The 18,481-nt window shown below is 41.9% G+C and overlaps 1 protein-coding gene across 1 annotated transcript in view; it reads left to right on the plus strand.

The window, feature by feature from the left end:
- The window catches only part of LOC115369463 (tenascin), a 30,454-nt gene extending 15,782 nt beyond the window's left edge, over positions 1-14,672 (plus strand). Inside the window, exons 8-29 of the mRNA XM_030066079.1 lie at positions 814-999; positions 1,160-1,249; positions 1,517-1,780; positions 2,180-2,578; positions 3,741-4,193; positions 4,607-4,882; positions 6,560-6,832; positions 7,187-7,459; positions 7,599-7,871; positions 8,274-8,603; positions 9,813-10,085; positions 10,374-10,496; positions 10,835-10,978; positions 11,091-11,210; positions 11,423-11,566; positions 11,729-11,859; positions 11,961-12,093; positions 12,449-12,600; positions 12,819-12,915; positions 13,010-13,171; positions 13,415-13,578; positions 13,708-14,672. Of these exons, the coding sequence (XP_029921939.1) occupies positions 814-999; positions 1,160-1,249; positions 1,517-1,780; positions 2,180-2,578; positions 3,741-4,193; positions 4,607-4,882; positions 6,560-6,832; positions 7,187-7,459; positions 7,599-7,871; positions 8,274-8,603; positions 9,813-10,085; positions 10,374-10,496; positions 10,835-10,978; positions 11,091-11,210; positions 11,423-11,566; positions 11,729-11,859; positions 11,961-12,093; positions 12,449-12,600; positions 12,819-12,915; positions 13,010-13,171; positions 13,415-13,578; positions 13,708-13,818 (4,571 nt within the window). The 3' untranslated portion in view covers positions 13,819-14,672. The remainder of the gene's footprint in view (positions 1-813; positions 1,000-1,159; positions 1,250-1,516; positions 1,781-2,179; positions 2,579-3,740; positions 4,194-4,606; positions 4,883-6,559; positions 6,833-7,186; positions 7,460-7,598; positions 7,872-8,273; positions 8,604-9,812; positions 10,086-10,373; positions 10,497-10,834; positions 10,979-11,090; positions 11,211-11,422; positions 11,567-11,728; positions 11,860-11,960; positions 12,094-12,448; positions 12,601-12,818; positions 12,916-13,009; positions 13,172-13,414; positions 13,579-13,707) is intronic.
- Positions 14,673-18,481: the final 3,809 nt, after the last annotated feature.

The following is an 18,481-nucleotide window of genomic DNA, read 5'->3' on the forward strand; positions in this document are numbered from 1 at the left end:
AACCTGCTAGACTGCTAGCTTTAGTGATCAGATACTCACCACCCCGAAACACATTTCAAATTAACTCAGCACAGTCAAATTCATCCTGAAATCTTCTACACAAACAGTGTTTGCAAATTGTGTGTGCGTGTGTTTTATTTAACATTTATGATAATAAACTTCCTTGTATATATACACGCTGTTCCCCTGCATAGTTGGCTAATGTTGCATTCACTTGCACTTGGACCTCTGCTCTAGTCTGTCTTTTACACTTCCAATCTGTGATAACATGGTGTTCACAGTGTCAGTTTGAGATTAGAAAAAAAAAAAAAAAAAAAAAAAAATTAAATCACAAGAAGAAGAAACTGAATTTTCCTCCATGGGGACAAGACAACATCCTTTTTTTTTTTTTTTTTTTTTTTTTTTTTAAGTTGAAACAGTGGATCAGATCAAAAATGTGCAAGATGGAGGTCTGAATTCAAGTGGAGGAAGCATTAGCTGATGGAGCAGCAGCAAAGTGTGGGTGTGTGTTCTGTGTGATATTGCAGACTAGCAAGAAGCTGCAACAGACTGATGAATTTCTCATCACTAAAGCTGGTGTGTGTTCTGTGTTGTGCTCTGTGTGCTCATAAATGATGAGTATCAACATTTTAATACAACCTGGATTAAAAAAAATACCAAGCCTATTTTTCGAGGTTCTGTCTAATCTAATTTATTCTAATTGCATAGTAATAAACAAATTAACACATATTGTTGAACATTTATGTTTATAAATCACATGTTCAAGAAGGACAAATGACCATGCTGATATGTTTATGTTTCACTTTCCTGAAGACCTGGATGCCCCGAGGAACCTGCAGACCCTGTCCCAGACAGACGACAGTATCACGCTGCAGTGGAGTAACAGTCTGGCTGATGTGGACAGCTACAGGGTGAAGTACAGCTCCATCTCTGGGGGCCCTCATGGTGAGGAGGTTTTCCCACGCGGCCCTGGAGACACCACACAGGCTACTATCCCCGGTGAGGGTCAAAGACACAAACATGGCACAAAATGTCTCAGTATTGCTTATATGTATTATTTATGGTGAGACAAAAGACAAGTTTCTAGAGCTGACTGGACAATAAAGCTATTAATTTGAATATTTGGAGGTAATTTCCTGGTAATAATTCTGTATTGCAGGGCTGAATCCAGGGACAGAATATGGAGTTGGAGTCACCGCTGTGAAGAATGAGAGAGAGAGTCTCCCTGCTACTATAAATGCAGCAACTGGTGAGAGACACCACACCACTGAGCAGCTGTCCAAACAGCCATCCCTCACACCCTTACATAAATACATAGATGGCTGCTGATATAAACTAGGTGACAACACGAAATAAAAATGAATTATGATTTGTGTAGAGTCTATCCAAGAGGTGGAGAAAGATGAAAATTACCAGGAGGTGCAAAGTTTTGCCATCAGTTATTTTTCCTCTTTTCGCTGTGCCCCTTTGCGTCCATTAATGTATCTGACGCATGACTTTTCCAAACCTCCTTCAGACCTTGATCCCCCCAGAGATCTGAGACAGAGCGAGTCAACAGAGACCACGCTCACCTTGGAGTGGCAGACACCCCGGGCCAAGATCACCGCCTACAAGCTGGTGTATGTCTCGAGGGATGGTCGCTCAGAGGAGGTCGTAATCCCAGCCACCGCCACCACCCACGTCCTGACCAACCTGACTCCTGGGATGGTCTACACCGTCACCTTGACTGCAGAACGGGGTCAGAGGAGGAGCGCGCCTGCCACTCTGTATGCATCTACAGGTGAGTTGGCAGTAAGGAATCCCTTCTAGACCTGTTTTGCCATGATTTGACTATAGAAAAAATGTTTCACATGCTTTCAAAGCAAGATAATAAAGGGACGGGAGTAATGTTTGTCATGCAAAATATGCTGGTATTATCTCCCTCAGAATTGTCACGGGGCTTTCAAAGTCTTCAAACTGACAACAAGAGACAAAACTGTTCTATTTTGTTTACTTTAGGCTTCGAAAAGTTCATATATTTAATCCACTTCCAGCATTCAACCTTGGCATTTAGAAGTATAGTATTACAAGGATTTGATGATTTTGGAAATAAATCTGCAGCTAACTATAACAAAGCAAGGAGATGCACGTACACCAAAGTGACTCAATCTTGATTTGTGCCTTTGTGTTTTTCTTGTAGCCTCTTTCACATTTTACTTAGCTGACTCTGACGTCCCTGAGCTAACGACTCCCTCAGGCTCGGAGGACAATGTCATTAGCTTTGTGTATTTAGAGCCTCCTGAAACCCAGTTCTCTGGGACGGGGCCTGAGGATGCACTTGGAGCCCTGACTATCTCAGGCCTAACAGCTGATGGATTTGACCTCTCATGGGAACTAAAGGCTCATGGTGTCTATGATAGTTTCACAGTAGAATATAGGGACACTCAGCGATTACAGGAAATGAACGAGGTCCAACTTCACGGAGATGCCACTGGCTCTAGAATCCAAGGCCTGAAGGCATCCACAGAATATCAAATAAAACTTTACGGAATAACCAATAGCCAGAGATCTGCGCTACTTGAAGCTGTTGCAGTCACAGGTATAAGCTTCTCTTTTGGACTACATGTTGAATAGAGGAACCATGTCTTGGTGTTGTTTGACAACTTTTCCTTCTAGTGGAAATGTTGTTTATCAGTTGCTGAGATTAAAGTAGCAATACAGTTTGCATGCCAGTACTTTAATCGTTGAGATCGACCCGTGAAAAGAATAATTTTGGTTCCAGTCGTCATCGGAGCCCTTGGCATGGCATGATGAAGATCTAACAGAGATGATTGTATTTTCACAACAAGGCCATTTGACCTCATACCTTCCAGCAGCTAAGGCTTCAGTGCAGTGGCAGATTGTTGCTTTCCAAATACAAGGAGAAATCTTCTTTTTTTTCCCCAAAGTGGTAATAATGATGGGCTTTGCTACGATGTGGTCACTTATCCCCTGTGGCATGATACATGATACAAATTAGACTACATTGGCTACACTGATTTCTTCCTGCATTTGAGCTCGTAAATGCAACAGTTTTGCTCTCTGAAGACCTGGGCCAGGAATTTCCATCCACCTCATCCATTGCCTGCACACATTTCACATTTTCATCCAGCGTTTCTCTGATTTCAACAAAATTGCAACACGAGGCATCTGCATGTCGGACCAAATGACCCGCTGAAGCAGAGTTGTCTGGACAACAGAAAACTCCACGGCCTCTCTTCAGGACAACAAGAATAAAATGGCTGTTGCATGGCTTCACCATCCATTTGAAGACAACTGTGTACTTCCACTCTGGTGGACTACTCAGAAGCTTCAGAAATTAATGGCACTGACTCAAGTGGCATTAATGCATTAGCTCTTCTGCATAAAATGGTCAGTACATATCTGGTGCATGCAAACATAACACAAGGTCCTTGGAAAAAAACTACACATTTTTGAGAAGAGACAGTGATGAATACGAAGGATTAAGTAGATGAAGATTAACAATGAATGAAATCCCATTGTGTTCATTTGTGTAAGTTTATGCTATTTCATTTTTTTATATATATATACTATGTTACACTTTCCCAGGTATTGCTATTGACCAAATATTTGTTCACAGGTTAGTTGTTATTTGTTGTGCCTTTTTTGCCCATCAGCAGTGCCAGTAATACATGTATTGTTTTTTATTTGTTTTGTTTTTTTATTATTATTATTTTTTAATATACTTTTATTTAATATAGCACCCAAGCCTACCTCTCCAGATGTACTTACGCTGAGTATCAAAGACGCCCCAACTACACCACAGTCTGCTTTGGATACAGGAGCTGTCCAAACCCCAGGCCCCCTCCGTCCTTTAGCCTCACAGGGTCCATCCCTCTCTAGTTCTGGTGGGATGATCTCTGGGGCTGAACCTGAGGGCTCTAGCCTGGACGTGTTTGGGGAGCTCAGAGTCACAAATGTGACCTCTGCTAGCATGAGGCTAGCCTGGTCAGCTCCTGACGAGGCCTTTGATAGCTTTTTGGTGGAACTCAATGCCGTGTCAGGGAAGACACAAGCTCATGTGACCACAGTACCAGGAAGTGTCAGGAAGGCTGAAATAGAGGGTTTGTCCCCCTCGACACGCTATCATATTACACTGCATGGGCTGGTGGAAGGGGAGCGATCTTTACCTCTTAAGGTTTTTGCCACTACAGGTACATGGAGCAGAAATTTCTTTTCATATCCATCCATCACCATTCACAGCCATATCTCCATGCTTTGTCTGTCCTGCCTTCATTAAGTGTATTTATTCATGTTTCAGGATGTTTACACAGCAATATTCTATTCCACAGACTAAATTAACTATATTTCACTGTATTTAAAAGAAAATGACTATATTATACACTTACATCACATGCCAATGTATATAAGTGCCATTTATTTTATTATCAATGCCTTAATCACGACTTCTTTTCCTCATCATGTCATCCTCATTCATCCCATATATTCATATTTTTCCAATGTTGAGATTTTTTTTTCTTTTTTGTGCCGTTTTTGTTAGAGACATACATATTTACAGTCCATCTTGTCATTCAATTGACCCCACTCTGATCTGTCTATCTACCAGAAGAGCTGAGGCCTATGGTGGTGAACCTCACCATCTCTGACATTACATGGGACAGCTTCAATGTGTCCTGGAGCCCCAAGGATGGGGAGTTTGACAGCTTTGTCATTGAGGTAACAAACTTGGAGCATATTGCAGAGAGCCAGAACCTCACTCTGTCCGGAGACGCCTACAGCTTGGGCATCTCCGGGCTGAATCCCAACACCAGCTACATGGTTGCTCTGTACGGGATGCATCAGGGCTCCTTCCTTGACCCTGTGTACACTGACGCCACCACAGGTACCTGCCACTGGCAGCGTTATAGTGTTCTGTCCTCTAATTCTGTACTTTTCTTCCATTTCCTCTCTGTATTTTCCTTCAAGTGATTTTTTTTTTTTTTTACCACACATCTTTCCATTCCAGTTGGGGTCTGTGGTGAACCTCAAGCATACAAACACAGACACTCAGTATTTATGGTCATACTAGCACCCCGGCTGTCCTGCTCACAGTGGAGTGTCCGCTCCATACTAAGCATCAACATTGCATGGAACGAGAAAAGTGACATAATAACCCTACTTGTGTTTTGTCATCAGTTGTACAACGTCCTTGCCACGGTGTAGAGTCATGCTTCATGTTAACCAGCGTGCCATGTACCATTCTTACCCTCCAGCCACTGTTTCTGTCTAGCAGAGAGAGGGTAGGGTGATGGGTCTCACGCACCCATGCCGCATCATTGAGCCGAGCAAGCGGCGTTCAAATGACAACCCTTACCCTGTACTGCTCCCTCCATCCCAATTACCAAAGTGCATGAAGCCCCTCCCCGTACCATCCCTTGCATCGTGGTGAATTTTGATGCTGATGTGCTGCAATGATTGCAAAAGTAAACCAACAACTCTCACCCTCCACCGTCACACAGATGACAGTGCGTCCGTGTCCATATCATTTCATTCCATTAGTGCTCATTCAGTGTGTAACTGATTAACCTTGAGAAATCATTTGCCCATGGATGTCTGGCTAAGCTGAGCACTCACAGTATGTTTGAATATAAGTGACATTTGAGTTCAGAGTATCAGTTGATCAGTGAAGCATACCAATATTGTTCAGCAATGAAATTTCAAGGGTATATACATATTTGTCAGCTCTGATAAGATTTATTTCTCATTTCACCAGTAAGAGAATGCTAAAATAAATATCCTCATTTCCCTTTGAACCACTAGGTGGCAATTTTTAAATCGCCTAACCATTGTCAAGGTAAAAAAGCTAATATTTCAATCTGAGGTTAACAGAAAAACCACCTGGTTTTACAGCTGAATGAGGCCTTTCTCCTGCCTGCTTCTGTGCATGGAACTGACATGAACGGAAACTTCTCAGCGCATGAAAACACTTTGCAGAGGTTTTCCTTTTACTTTGGCATTTTTATTTATGGAAAATGTATGCTTTCCATCATCAAGTGCATGATTATCTGCGGTCCATATTCTTGGAAGAAACTAGTCCTCAGCCACATTTTTACAATTCAATCACTTCATTCACATCGACTTGCAGGCCTGTCCTCTACAGCCACTTGTTACTTTATTTGCTGTTCTTTCTCTTCCCTTGACACTGTATGTCAGGACATCTTTGACTGTGTTAATGACCTTAATCTAGCTTTGCTGTAGGAACCCACTAGTCACGTTTTGTCATCACTTGTAGTGGAGCAAATGTTTTTACCACCTTAGCACAGTAGACCATTTTCCTCTGTTATTTATGCAAAATATGTGCATGAATTTAATCTTTTATTGAGCTACTCAGACTATCAAGAATTGCAAGTGGGTGGTGGTGAGTGCCCTCTAACATTGCACATACTGTTTTTTTTTTTTTATATGATTAATCAAAGCAACAGCTTAAAACCTACCTCCTATCATATTTTAGGTACAATTTGTGGTATACTGTGTTGTGCAAGATGGCTGATGACAATCTAACAGTGGTTTCTTTCTTTAGTGAACGAGCCAGTGGTTGGCAATCTATATGTGTCTAACTTAACGTCAGAGAGCTTTTCAATCTTCTGGAACGGCACTGAGGGAGAATTTGATGGTTATATCCTGGAGATTATTGATTCTGATTGGCTGAGGGAGCCTAAGGAATATAACGTATCCCTCAATGTAACATCCTACAAGATCACAGGGCTTAGGCCCAGCACTGACTATGTAGCCTACCTCTATGGGATATTCAAGGGGTCCCGAACAAGTGCTGTCAGTATTGTTGCATCAACAGGTATTTTAATTCAATATGCATTTTTTTTTTTTAGTCTTGCACGGAAAATATATTTTTTTTAATTTTAGATTTTTAGAGAAAGATAACCATTTAATTTTTTTTTTTTTTAATTATTTGTACTGTAAATATTTACTTGGGCCTGTATGCATAAAGTACTCATTTAGGAGTATTGACCATGTCACTTTAAAAGGAAAATTTCACCCTGAATTAAAAGGATCAAAATTACTTTTGTAACTCACTTTATGCACACTGGCCCAAGAGTTTAGAACTGGAATTTTTTGAAAGAGAAAAACACATGAATGCCATGTCAAAGAAGTGAATACATTCTGTATTTTTTTTTTCTCTTCCCTATAGCTGCAGAGCCTGATTTGTCCAGGCTAGTTGTTTCTAACATTACCTCAGACAGATTTTCTCTGTCATGGAGGACAGGAGAGAAGGCTTTTGATAACTTTATAGTAGAAGTCAGACAGTCCGCTTTGCCCTCGCAGGCGATGGGGCGCACTGTACCAGGAGGGGTGCGCTCCACAGTCATGGCCGGGCTCAAAGCGAGCACAAGCTACAACATCAAACTATATGCCAGCAGTGGTGGCCAGAACACACAGCCCCTGTACGCTGTAGCTACGACAGGTATCACGTTGCATGCATTCATTTATACTGCATGTAAAAGTAAGACTCTGACCACAAACAGGCCATCAATTTAACATGAATTTATCTCAACCGTTGTCCAGCACAACCTAACTGAAAAGTCATATTCTTTTTTGTTCAGAGGATGTCCCACAGTTGGGTCCCATAACAGCTTCATCTGTAAGCCCAGATAACCTCACCTTGTCCTGGAGCACTGTGTCAGGCCATTTTGATGGCTTTGTTATCCGGGTCAGTGACTCTGAGCACCTGACTGATACACTGGAGTTCAGACTGCCTGGTGAAGTCCTTAACATTACGGTTGCTAACCTGATGGATGCCACAGGCTATGATATTGAACTGTATGGTATCTCTCATGGGCGCCACACTCCCTCTGTGTTAGCCCATGCCGTCACAGGTACTATGTATTTTACTCATATCTACAACTATAATTTCCATAGTAAATGGCATCCATGTGTATATTACGATATTGCAAATGTTTTGCATCAAAATTTGAAAGCAGTTTGCTAAAAAGTACTCTCTAGGGAAATGTGTCCCCCTGCTATCAGACACATTTGAACCAGAACTGATTTATTGCAGCTGTAACTATGACTTTGATTGGCAAGAATTAGATTCAGCAGACATACTGATCATTAATTCTCAGAAGGAAAATGACGAACAGGCTCTATGATTTAGGAAGAAAAATAGTCCTTTTGCAACCATTGCACACATCATCCTCCCAAAATATCTTAATGGCATATTATTCCTCCTCCCACGTCTATTTCCTTTTTGAAAATAAATCACACCCACTCTACTCTAGCTCCTTTACCCAAAGTGGAAAATTTGACCATTTCCAACATAACCCCATACGGCTTCCGCGTGTCCTGGGAGACGAAGCAGCAGCAGCAGCAGCAGCCGCAACAGCAGCAGCAGCAGGAAGTTGCTCCCTCTAGTGGTGGTTTCAGCCACTTTGATATAGTGGTGACTGACTCTGGCTGGCTGCTGGAGCCTCAAGAGTTCACTGTCCCAGGCAACCAAAGCCACCTGGACATCTGGGGCCTGATCACCGGCATAGGCTATGAGGTCAGGCTGACTGGGGTGTCAGAGTCAGGGCTGCTCTCTCGGCCGCTGACGACAGTGGCTGTGACAGGTACAACTTGCAGTACAATGCCGATTGTCTTGGCATTGTGCTGATGTGTATGTGTATGACTGAATCCTCAAGCGTAACCATCACAACCTGGCAGGTTTATAATGGAGAAATTACTATATGACCATGTCTCACAAGACTTTCTTGCATAATACACAAAACAATAGCAATTTATGCAGCAGTATTAGTTCAAGTATTTATAAACCTGCCAAGCCCAACATGCCAGTGGCATGTTTTGATGGTTGTGCTTCAGCGGAGTACGACACCTAACAAAACTTTGTTCTTTTCTAGAACAATCTCACTATTAATTAACTCACTTTTCTTCATTTTAAGCATTCGGCCTGTTTTCCTGGTATGCGACTTTACCTCAGGGAGGAAGAGATGTGAAGTTAACCTCTGTTTCTATCATCTCCAAAATATGAGCAAGCCCAGATGTTTGTTTTCATATTTTAAACTGTGTTTTCCCACAGATATCTGATTTGTGATAATAAGAATGCAGACATCAGTGGACATAATATAATCATCACATATCATCATGTCTAATGACTATCTATTATAATCACTTTTACCCCACTGTTGCCTTGGTTTGTTGACCAGCCCATCTGCTTGTGTGATCAAAAACTATAGTGGATGGTTACAGACCACTGAATACCACTAAAACTTCAAATTTCAAAGAATGGAAATAGTAGGAAAACACTGAATAATCAACAAGGCATTCTGAGCATGAAATGCCGGTTGATTTAACCTCTAATCTTATTTGTTTCTTGATCTTTGAGTGCACTGAATGCATCAAGGCCAGCCTTAGAGATGCATGGGTGTCTGGCCTGAGCAGTGTTTGCTGGAATCCTTTCAACAGAACACTTAGAGAGCCTGTTATTGAATGTGAACCTGTTAACTGGCATAAAATAAGCAAATCCACATCCTCCTCTCGATGAGCCCAGAAACTCACAAACTGATGGAATGCATCATGCCCATCTGCGACTCGTGCACTGTTTTTGACTTGTACTAACGGATGTGTGAGCATGGCAGACTGGCAGTGGTGGGCAAGAGGCCTTCAGGCCAGAATGTAACCATGTTCACTCCCTGGAAACTTTCCTGTCTGATTGTCGACTTCTTCCAAACTGAACCTCTTCAGGCATTTCTCAGAAGTTGCTACATGATGCTGGAAACACCATCAGGCCTTTTGCAACGTTATGTTTCCTTTCCAACCAGAGGCTGAGCCAGAGGTGGAGCATCTTTTTGTCTCGGACATCACAGCTGACAGTTTCCGCCTGTCGTGGACTGCTGATGAAGATCTGTTTGACAGATTTGTGATCAAAATAAGAGACACCAAAAAATTAGCCCATCCGCAGGAGTACGGCGTCCTTGGTGATGAGCGAACCAAGGTCTTAACTGGACTTATGGGTGGCACTGAGTACGAAATAGAGCTGTATGGTGTCACATTGGAGCGGCGCTCCCAGCCTGTCACTGGGGTTGCTCAGACAGGTATATGAAAAACACTGGAAAGTCTGTAGATTCATAGCAACTGCATCTGTAAACTGAAAGTGGGTGTGACATCTGCCTTCATATCACTAATCATTGTTCTTCTTCAAGTTCAAGCTGAACTCCATTTTCCTCTCTTATGGGACATATTCCTTTGAAAATAAATCATTTGTGGAGTTTTATTTTCATCCCTGGAATGTTTTGACCAGGTTGGTGTCCATATTTTCCTCTCTTTAATTTCCCTTTTCCCTATGCTTTCCTGTCTCTGCACATCTATTTGCACTTTTCTAGGACTGGCCTCTCCAAAGGGACTTCACTTCTCTGACGTGACTGACACCTCATCCATGGTTGACTGGACCATGTCTCGCTCTCGAGTGGATACCTACCGTATCATCTATGTGCCACTTGAAGGAGGTAAAGGGTCACACTAAGGTTATTGCATTTTCAGTTTCCTGCGAGTTCCATTCTTTCATTTCCTTTTTCATTCAGTTTGTATTCAATTTTAGTTAAAGTTGAAGTATTTCAATGCTCATACCTATGTGGAGTGTGTTGGGAAGTTTGCATACATTATGACTGGTCTTTAATATTATCATGATGTTGATAATGTACTGAATTTATGTCGTATTTACAGTTAGACAGTTCAGGAATCCCATGCAAATTCTCTCACAGCATGGCAAAGGACAACAGAATAAAACTGAAACCAATCCATGTTCATGATTCAGGACCCATGTTTCCCTCTCTTCCCTCCACAGGAAGCCCAATGTCAGTGACTGTAGATGGCACTGTGTCCCAGGCTGTGCTGCCCAATATGCTCCCTGGCAAGACGTACCAGGTGACGGTCACTGCTGTGAGGGGCCTGGAGGAAAGTGACCCCAGCACCGGCACAGTAACCACAGGTTCGTTTTGTTTCACCACTGACTCGGAGTGACACTGCTGTCAGTTCATATTATATTGAATTCACACAGTTTCTGTTGAGACTCATGCGCTCATCATGTTGGTGGTCTCCAGCTCTGGACAAGCCTCAGGGTCTGACTGCAGTCAATGTCACTGACACCTCAGCCCTGTTGCTGTGGCAACCCTCCGTGGCCACTGTGGACGGCTACGTCATTACCTACAGTGGCAGTTCAGGTGTGTTTCTGTTTTTAGTCGTCTGTCATTTACAGTACAAATACTGTCATTGTTCAACATAGAAGGGTGGTATGTTTTAGTCTTGCCAAGTGAAATTTCTGTTGATCCAGTTCTTTTCTTGTGTTTATTATCCTGTTAATTGCTAAGCTGATCTAAATCATGCTTGGTGAGTTTGATCATGATGAGCTGATCAGTGGGTGTGTGCCCTGCAGTGTCCCCAGTCACAGAGCATGTTTCTGGGAACACGGTGGAGTTTGAGATGGGCTCCCTGGTCCCAGCCACCCACTACACCGTCGGGGTCCATGCTGTGAGGGACACCCAGAGAAGTGACTCTGCCACCACTGAATTCTTCACTGGTAGGTCTAGCAGGCCTGGAAAGCCTGATAAAATGTCAATCAGTGGTGTTATATTGTGTAGAAAACGTGACTATAAAAAAAAATCTACATTGATTCTTAGATAATTTCCAGCTATTTTAACTGTATTGCATGACAGAATTATGGTGGGACCCTGTGTTTCAGATGTGGATCCTCCTCGTGATCTGGCTGCTAGCAACATTCAGACTGATAGTGCCACTGTCACGTGGAAACCTCCACGGGCCGCCGTCACCGGCTACACCCTCACCTTCTCCTCTGCTGATGCTACAGTCAGGGTATGTCCATCTGCATGTCAGCTGAGTCGCTCTGCTTGTGATGCTGCATCACTCTCAAGTATTTAAGTGCTGTGTGTGTGTGTTTGTGTGTGTGTGTTCAGGAGGTGGTGCTGAGCCCGACAGCCACCTCTTACAGCATGAGTGATCTAACTGGCTCTACAGAGTACACTGTCAGACTGCAGGCCATTGTCGGACCCCAGAAGAGTCGCCCTGTTAGCACCATCTTCTCGACTAGTAAGCACATGCACACACTCACTCTCTCTCTCTCTCTCTCTCACACACACACACACACACAGTCTGCTCCCTGTCTGTATTCAGTTATTTCCTCTAACTTGGATTCCTTTCACTTAATCTGTTTTTTGAGTTAGATCACCTCTACTCTGCTTATTTTTCATTCTGTGCCAGGGCTTCCAGTGGAAAAAAACATTGTGTTTTCCTTTAACTTTTTTTTTTTTTTTTTTTTTTTTAAGTCTAGCATCCCAGCTCTGCGCTTTCACACAATCAACTGCTTGTGTTTTAAACCAAAGATAAAACCAATTATGTTCTCTGAGGTCCGGAGAAGAACACCTTTTGATTTATGTGTTTACAGTTGGGAAGTTGTACCGACACCCAAAGGACTGCGCTCAGGCTTTACTGAACGGGGAGACGACCTCGGGCCTGTATACCATCTATCTGGAGGGGGAGGAGAGCCAACCCATCCAGGTCTACTGTGACATGACCACAGATGGTGGAGGCTGGATGGTGAGGAATAACTATTAGAAATTCAACACCCTGACGTGCAACTGAGGGCTTTTTAATAACAGAAGTCTATGCGGATACAATCAGTTTTGAAGACGACACCTTGTTTTCTAATCATAGGGATCGCCTATACTGACCTAGGTCATGTATGATATGATTGTTTTTACTGGGTGAAACTGAATGTTGTGACACTCATATGAGAGCCAGGCTGTAATCATCAGGTCTTCCTGAGGCGCCAGAATGGAAAGCTGGAATTCTTCAGGAACTGGAAGAACTACACTGCTGGCTTCGGTAACATGAATGATGAGTTCTGGCTGGGTAAGCGCACGTATCCTCTAGGCCCTTACACGTTCCCTGCCTCCTTCTTTCACTAAGTGACGCACTGATTTACTCACATAAACCCGTGTTGCAGGTCTCTCCAATCTCCACAAGATCACGTCCTCTGGACAGTATGAGCTGCGGGTCGACCTGAGGGACAATGGAGAAACTGCGTACGCTCAATATGACAAGTTCAGTGTCGCAGAGCCGCGAACACGCTATAAGGTCTACATAGGGGGGTACAGTGGAACAGCAGGTAGGCGTCACTTTAAGAGTAAGAAAACTCACCGTGCCACACACACACACACACACACAGTGGAATCATTTATCTAGAGTACATATATCCTTATCCCGACATTATTGGTGCCATTTTCTACCCACTGACTGACATAAAACCATACATCAAGATATTTCTCTTAATTCAAAAATACAGTTGGTACTTGATGAATTCAGCATTCAACCATGTAGTAATTTCACTGCAACTCAATATCTGTCCCAGGTGACTCCATGACTTACCACCAGGGCCGACCCTTCTCCACCTATGACAACGATAATGACATCGCCGTCACCAACTGCGCTTTGTCCTATAAGGGCGCCTTTTGGTATAAAAACTGTCATCGTGTCAACCTCATGGGAAAATACGGTGATAATAGTCACAGTAAGGTATGTATGTGGCATTTGATATTTTGCCTTCTCTGTTGCTCTGGATGATTCGTCCGGTGCGACGGTGAATTTGTCAGTCGATCACTAAAATAGAAACCCTTCTCATGATGTGCATTCATCAATCCACAGGGGATCAACTGGTTCCATTGGAAGGGCCACGAGCATTCGATTGAATACGCAGAGATGAAGATTAGGCCGGCCAACTTCAGAAATTTTGAGAGCAGACGGAAAAGATCATAGACTCGTGAACCCCTCAGCTCTTCCTTGTTTATATCCCGCCCCTTTTTTTCCTCCAGGCTTTTCAATAACAATGGACGTCTGTGTCTCCTCACCCTCAAATCTCTCCAATCAACAAACCAAGGTGATCACGCGCTGAATGTGGTTCAGCTGGCTAAGAAATGTACTTGATAAGATTACACCAAAGATAACACGGTGGGAACAGAACGAGACGTGCAGGTAGTCATCGGTGCATTAGCCCTCGTGTAGCTACATAAAACATTGAGTTGGCACAGTTGTATGTATGTTTATATAACTGCTTTCACATTGAGTTTCATTGGAATGTAGCAATTCAGCCAATAAATATGAAAAGACATACACCATTTTATGATAGGGATTTTTTTTTTCTTTCATACTTTGTCATTTCACTTATCTTGCCAAGATCTCCGATTGACAAAAAAAAAAAAAAAAAAAAAGTGGGATAATGAGATGATTTTGGACCAAACAGCTGTCTCTGCAGGACAGTTTGCTTTAAAATGCTGTAAATGGATCCACTGAACCATGTCAAAGGCACATAGTCACGAGGCTTGAGGGAAGTTAAATTCTCCACTATTGTACGGTTGGCTTTTTCTCTTCTTGCTCTGTCCTGAAGTGAGTTGTGGACAGGACTAATCTATCTAGCTATAATTCATTTTGGTATTGTTGAAGGATGGATGTGTAAAATGTTCTTTTTTTTTAACCTACTGAAGTCCTTGAGATGTTTTAATACGTTTACTGTACAATGAAGAGAACTATCATTTAGCATTTGGAGGCCACTAATACCACTGAATAGCTGTTTAAATTCTAATTTACTTATTTTAATAGAATGAAAACTAATGTTTCTCTGTAACCTTCAGTACAATAAAAGTTACTTTGATAAAAATGTGTCCTATTTTAAATTCCATATTTATTTTCAACAGCAGAGGGCAGCATTCACTTTCTGTTCAGTATATCTGCAGCACAGAGCGTCAGACATCTCAGAGTACTAACACTGAAAATGTCTGTCACAAAACTTCAGCAGGTTCAGTTGAGCTCAGCTTCTCCCATCCTAAAAGATCATATTTTAGGAAGGAGATTTGTCCTTAGTCATTGATCGATCAATCGATTGATTGATTGATTGATTGATTGATTGATTGATTGATTGATTGATTGATTGATTGATTGATTGATTGATTAACTGACTGACTCGTTTAATTTTGCAGTGTCCCCTAACAAAAAGAAAATTTAATATAATTTAAAAACAGAACAAAACTGTGAAGGCTTATTACCCTGACAGTGTTATCTCAGACCTCCTGAGAAATTCAGTGCTGCTTTCCTGAACTAAGGCATGGCAACAGTGTTGCTGTGATGACATTATTCATGCATTTATTACCTTTCATCTTGATGATTGGAATTCCACTTCTAGGTCAGCAATCAATACATCCCCATCTTGTTCAAAAACAAGAAGCGAGCTTTTTGACCTCAGCAAAAAAAAAAAAAAAAAAAGAAAAAAAAAAAAAGAAGCTTCTTCACACTGGATATGTTCAACTTCTCTCTCTCTCTCTCTCTCTCTCTCTCTCTCTCTCTCTCTCTCTCTCTCTCTCTCTCTCTCTCTCTCTCTCTCTCTCTGTCTCTCTCTCATTTTATTTCATTTTTATGTGGATGTTCAGTCGATAAACTGACCTTTAAATAGTCTTGTAGCATTTGAGCTCAGGTTTATAAATCATGGACGTCTGAATTTAGTTTGCACATTGTCTGGCATAGATATGCATTCTCTTTTGTGGGTTTCTGAGGGAAACAGAGAGGACTGGTGCATTCACATGCTGTTGATAAATTGGAAAAACATGTTTCTCCGGGGGTTTTCATATCACAACCCAATAATGCCTGAATACAGTTTGTGCTGTTTGGCAGCCAGCTTTGACATCTCAGATGTTGAGGCTTCCCACCAACATGTTAACTCACCAGAGGGCATGTACACTTTCCAAATCAGCATGCACGCACTTGCACGGTAATTAAATTCTCATGCAAGTTTAGTTTAAAGAAACCTGGCAGGGTGTTCACTGTGATGGATTGCCATCTAAAGCATCTGCAACTTGGAACATATTAAAATGAATGGAAGAGATTAGATGGGAAAAACACATTCAAATGTCTAAAATGTAAAGTTTATGTGAATTGAATTGAATAGGCTTTTTTCCCCTCATGTACTATACTATAGAATTACATAGAAGGACATGGCATGGACAGAAAGTCTAGCTAGCTAGGCTCGGAGGCTGTCTAACACTGTGGCTGACAGAGATACACTGCTCCCTTTCATTCTAGATGATGATGGCTTAAAATGATGAATTATTTTAAGCCAATCAGAGCAAAGTTTTTTTTAACAGTCATCATCATTCAGCACCCTCATTTAATTCATCGTCAACTAATCCTTCATCACTGTTACCCATCTCATCAAAGTTATTTTTGTGCTACAAATGCATTAGAGCTCTCTTATAAAGGAATTGCTTAATGACAAACATGTTGAAGATGAGCAGAATAGATCATGATCATGAGATGATTAATCTCAAGGGGTTTATCCTTCCAATAAACATTAACATCTAAGGAACGATGCCCACTAAAATGCAGTTTATTGAGGGTTCTAAGGCATCTCCTCCACTGACCTCCCTCTGAAACAGTGAACTGTTCAGCTTCCTTGTCATGGAGGCCAGCTGGAGGAGGTGTGGTTTCAGGAATTATGCATTGTAGACCAAGCGTACAGACCGCCCATATAGAATGACTTTGGCTGCTTGGCTCTAGGTAATGACGTCACATATTGAACATCATTGATGCTAATTGGGTAAAAGATATGTTGAGCGCAGGGTTATCATGTGAAAAGTCGATTTTTGATTTGAGAACACTGGTTTCATCAGGATGACTTAACAGCACCGGCACAAGCAATGACTTCCTCAGTTCACAGCCATTGACAGCAGAGACAGAGCCGTGCACCGTCTGCAGCTCACCTTGATGGGCACACATTGTGCACACCACCCGCCTGGATGCATTTTTAAGCCCCATGTTTGGCTATCTTTTCCTTTCTGGCCACCTGCATCTGATCATTCAACAGAAAGTCAGGCCAAGCGTGACTGCCTGTCTTCAGTTCCAAGCAACAGCACAGCATTGGGCTAGCCATGGTCACTGCAATGGCTTTTGGGTATTTGCACTGCTCCCTTGTTCAGCCTTCATGTGTCATTCCTACAGTATTCAGTGAAGGCCCAGCTGATACTCTCAGCTACAGGAAGTCTGAGGTACGGATAATTATGACTGACAATGTGGAGTACAAAGAGGAGGGACAATACAAGAAAGGCTGGCTGGTGCAGAGCTGGGAGCTTTTTCCACATCATGTTCAGGGTTTATAAATAACGATGTTGGCCTGGATTTCTACTTATGCATATTGCTACGATCTAATTTCATTCTGATGTCTTTCTATAAATGTGGGCCTGAGGTCATAATTCAAGTGAGCCTTTGATGGCTTTTGATAACTCAAAACATTGCTAGTGCAAAAACTTGAATGAGAAAGTCATGTTCCAGTGGTCTTAGCTGATGAGATTATGATTGATTCAATTTCAATACAATGCTTTACCAGCATAAATAATGCATGAGCAGTATTGCCAACAAATGTGAGCATGAGCTTCCAGACCTTTTCAGTTTGCAGTACATTATACTGTTTTTTTTTTTTTTTTTTGTCTTTTGAAAGACCAGCGCAGCAGGGACATCCACAAACGTTTCATCTCATGCCTTCTGCAGCATGCAGGCCATCTTTTAGACGACTTATGAACTGCTCTCATTTATTTTATGGTTTTGACACAAAAAACAAAGCAAGGGCTCAAGGCTCAATTACTTTGATCATAACACCTTACAGTACTGATTTGTCAAATAGCAACACAAACCTGTATTCACTTCAAAATTAAGTTTAGTATTGCCCTGAACAATCAAAATAAAACGTGCAATTATAGATTATGTGTGATACTTCCTAAATTGTGCACAGCTATAATCTGCTATTCTAAGTATGTTTTAGTTACCCACAATGGAAAGGAACTACTTCATAGCTTAGTAATGGAAAATGACATAAAAAAAAAAAAAAAAAACATTTGGTGACCAGATAAAACCACTGTATGTACCCTGTACAAAAGAAGCCCTTATCAAAAATGGACACATCGCTGGTATGACAGCTGATCAAGTCTAAGTTTAGCTATCACAACACAGATGGAGATTTATAAACAGTTCAAACACCATAGGACTAAGAGGACCTGACCTCTGGGTTGGAGTGCCCAGGGATTCATTGTGATGCTAATCCTGTTTTATCCAGTTGGACCCTAAAATAAACCTGGTGCTCTGAATGAGCTGTAATCCCTGTCCCCAAACCCATGCTTCTGCTCTGCCTCGGCCTGTTATGTCATGTTTGAAGCTGGAGCGCTAAACCCACGCTCAAATGAGAGAGAAGGGAAATGAGCAGGCACAGGAATAGGTTCATAAATATCATAAAAGGATCTGCACACCTGTAGGCATGCCTCAATACTCACCCATGAATACCAGAATACACACACACACACACACACACACACACACACACACAGACACACACATTTGAATAATCTATTTATGTGCACTAAAAAAAAACAAAAAACACAGCCAT

The sequence above is a fragment of the Myripristis murdjan genome, chromosome 12, assembly GCF_902150065.1.
Source record: "Myripristis murdjan chromosome 12, fMyrMur1.1, whole genome shotgun sequence".
Lineage (NCBI taxonomy): Eukaryota > Metazoa > Chordata > Actinopteri > Holocentriformes > Holocentridae > Myripristis > Myripristis murdjan.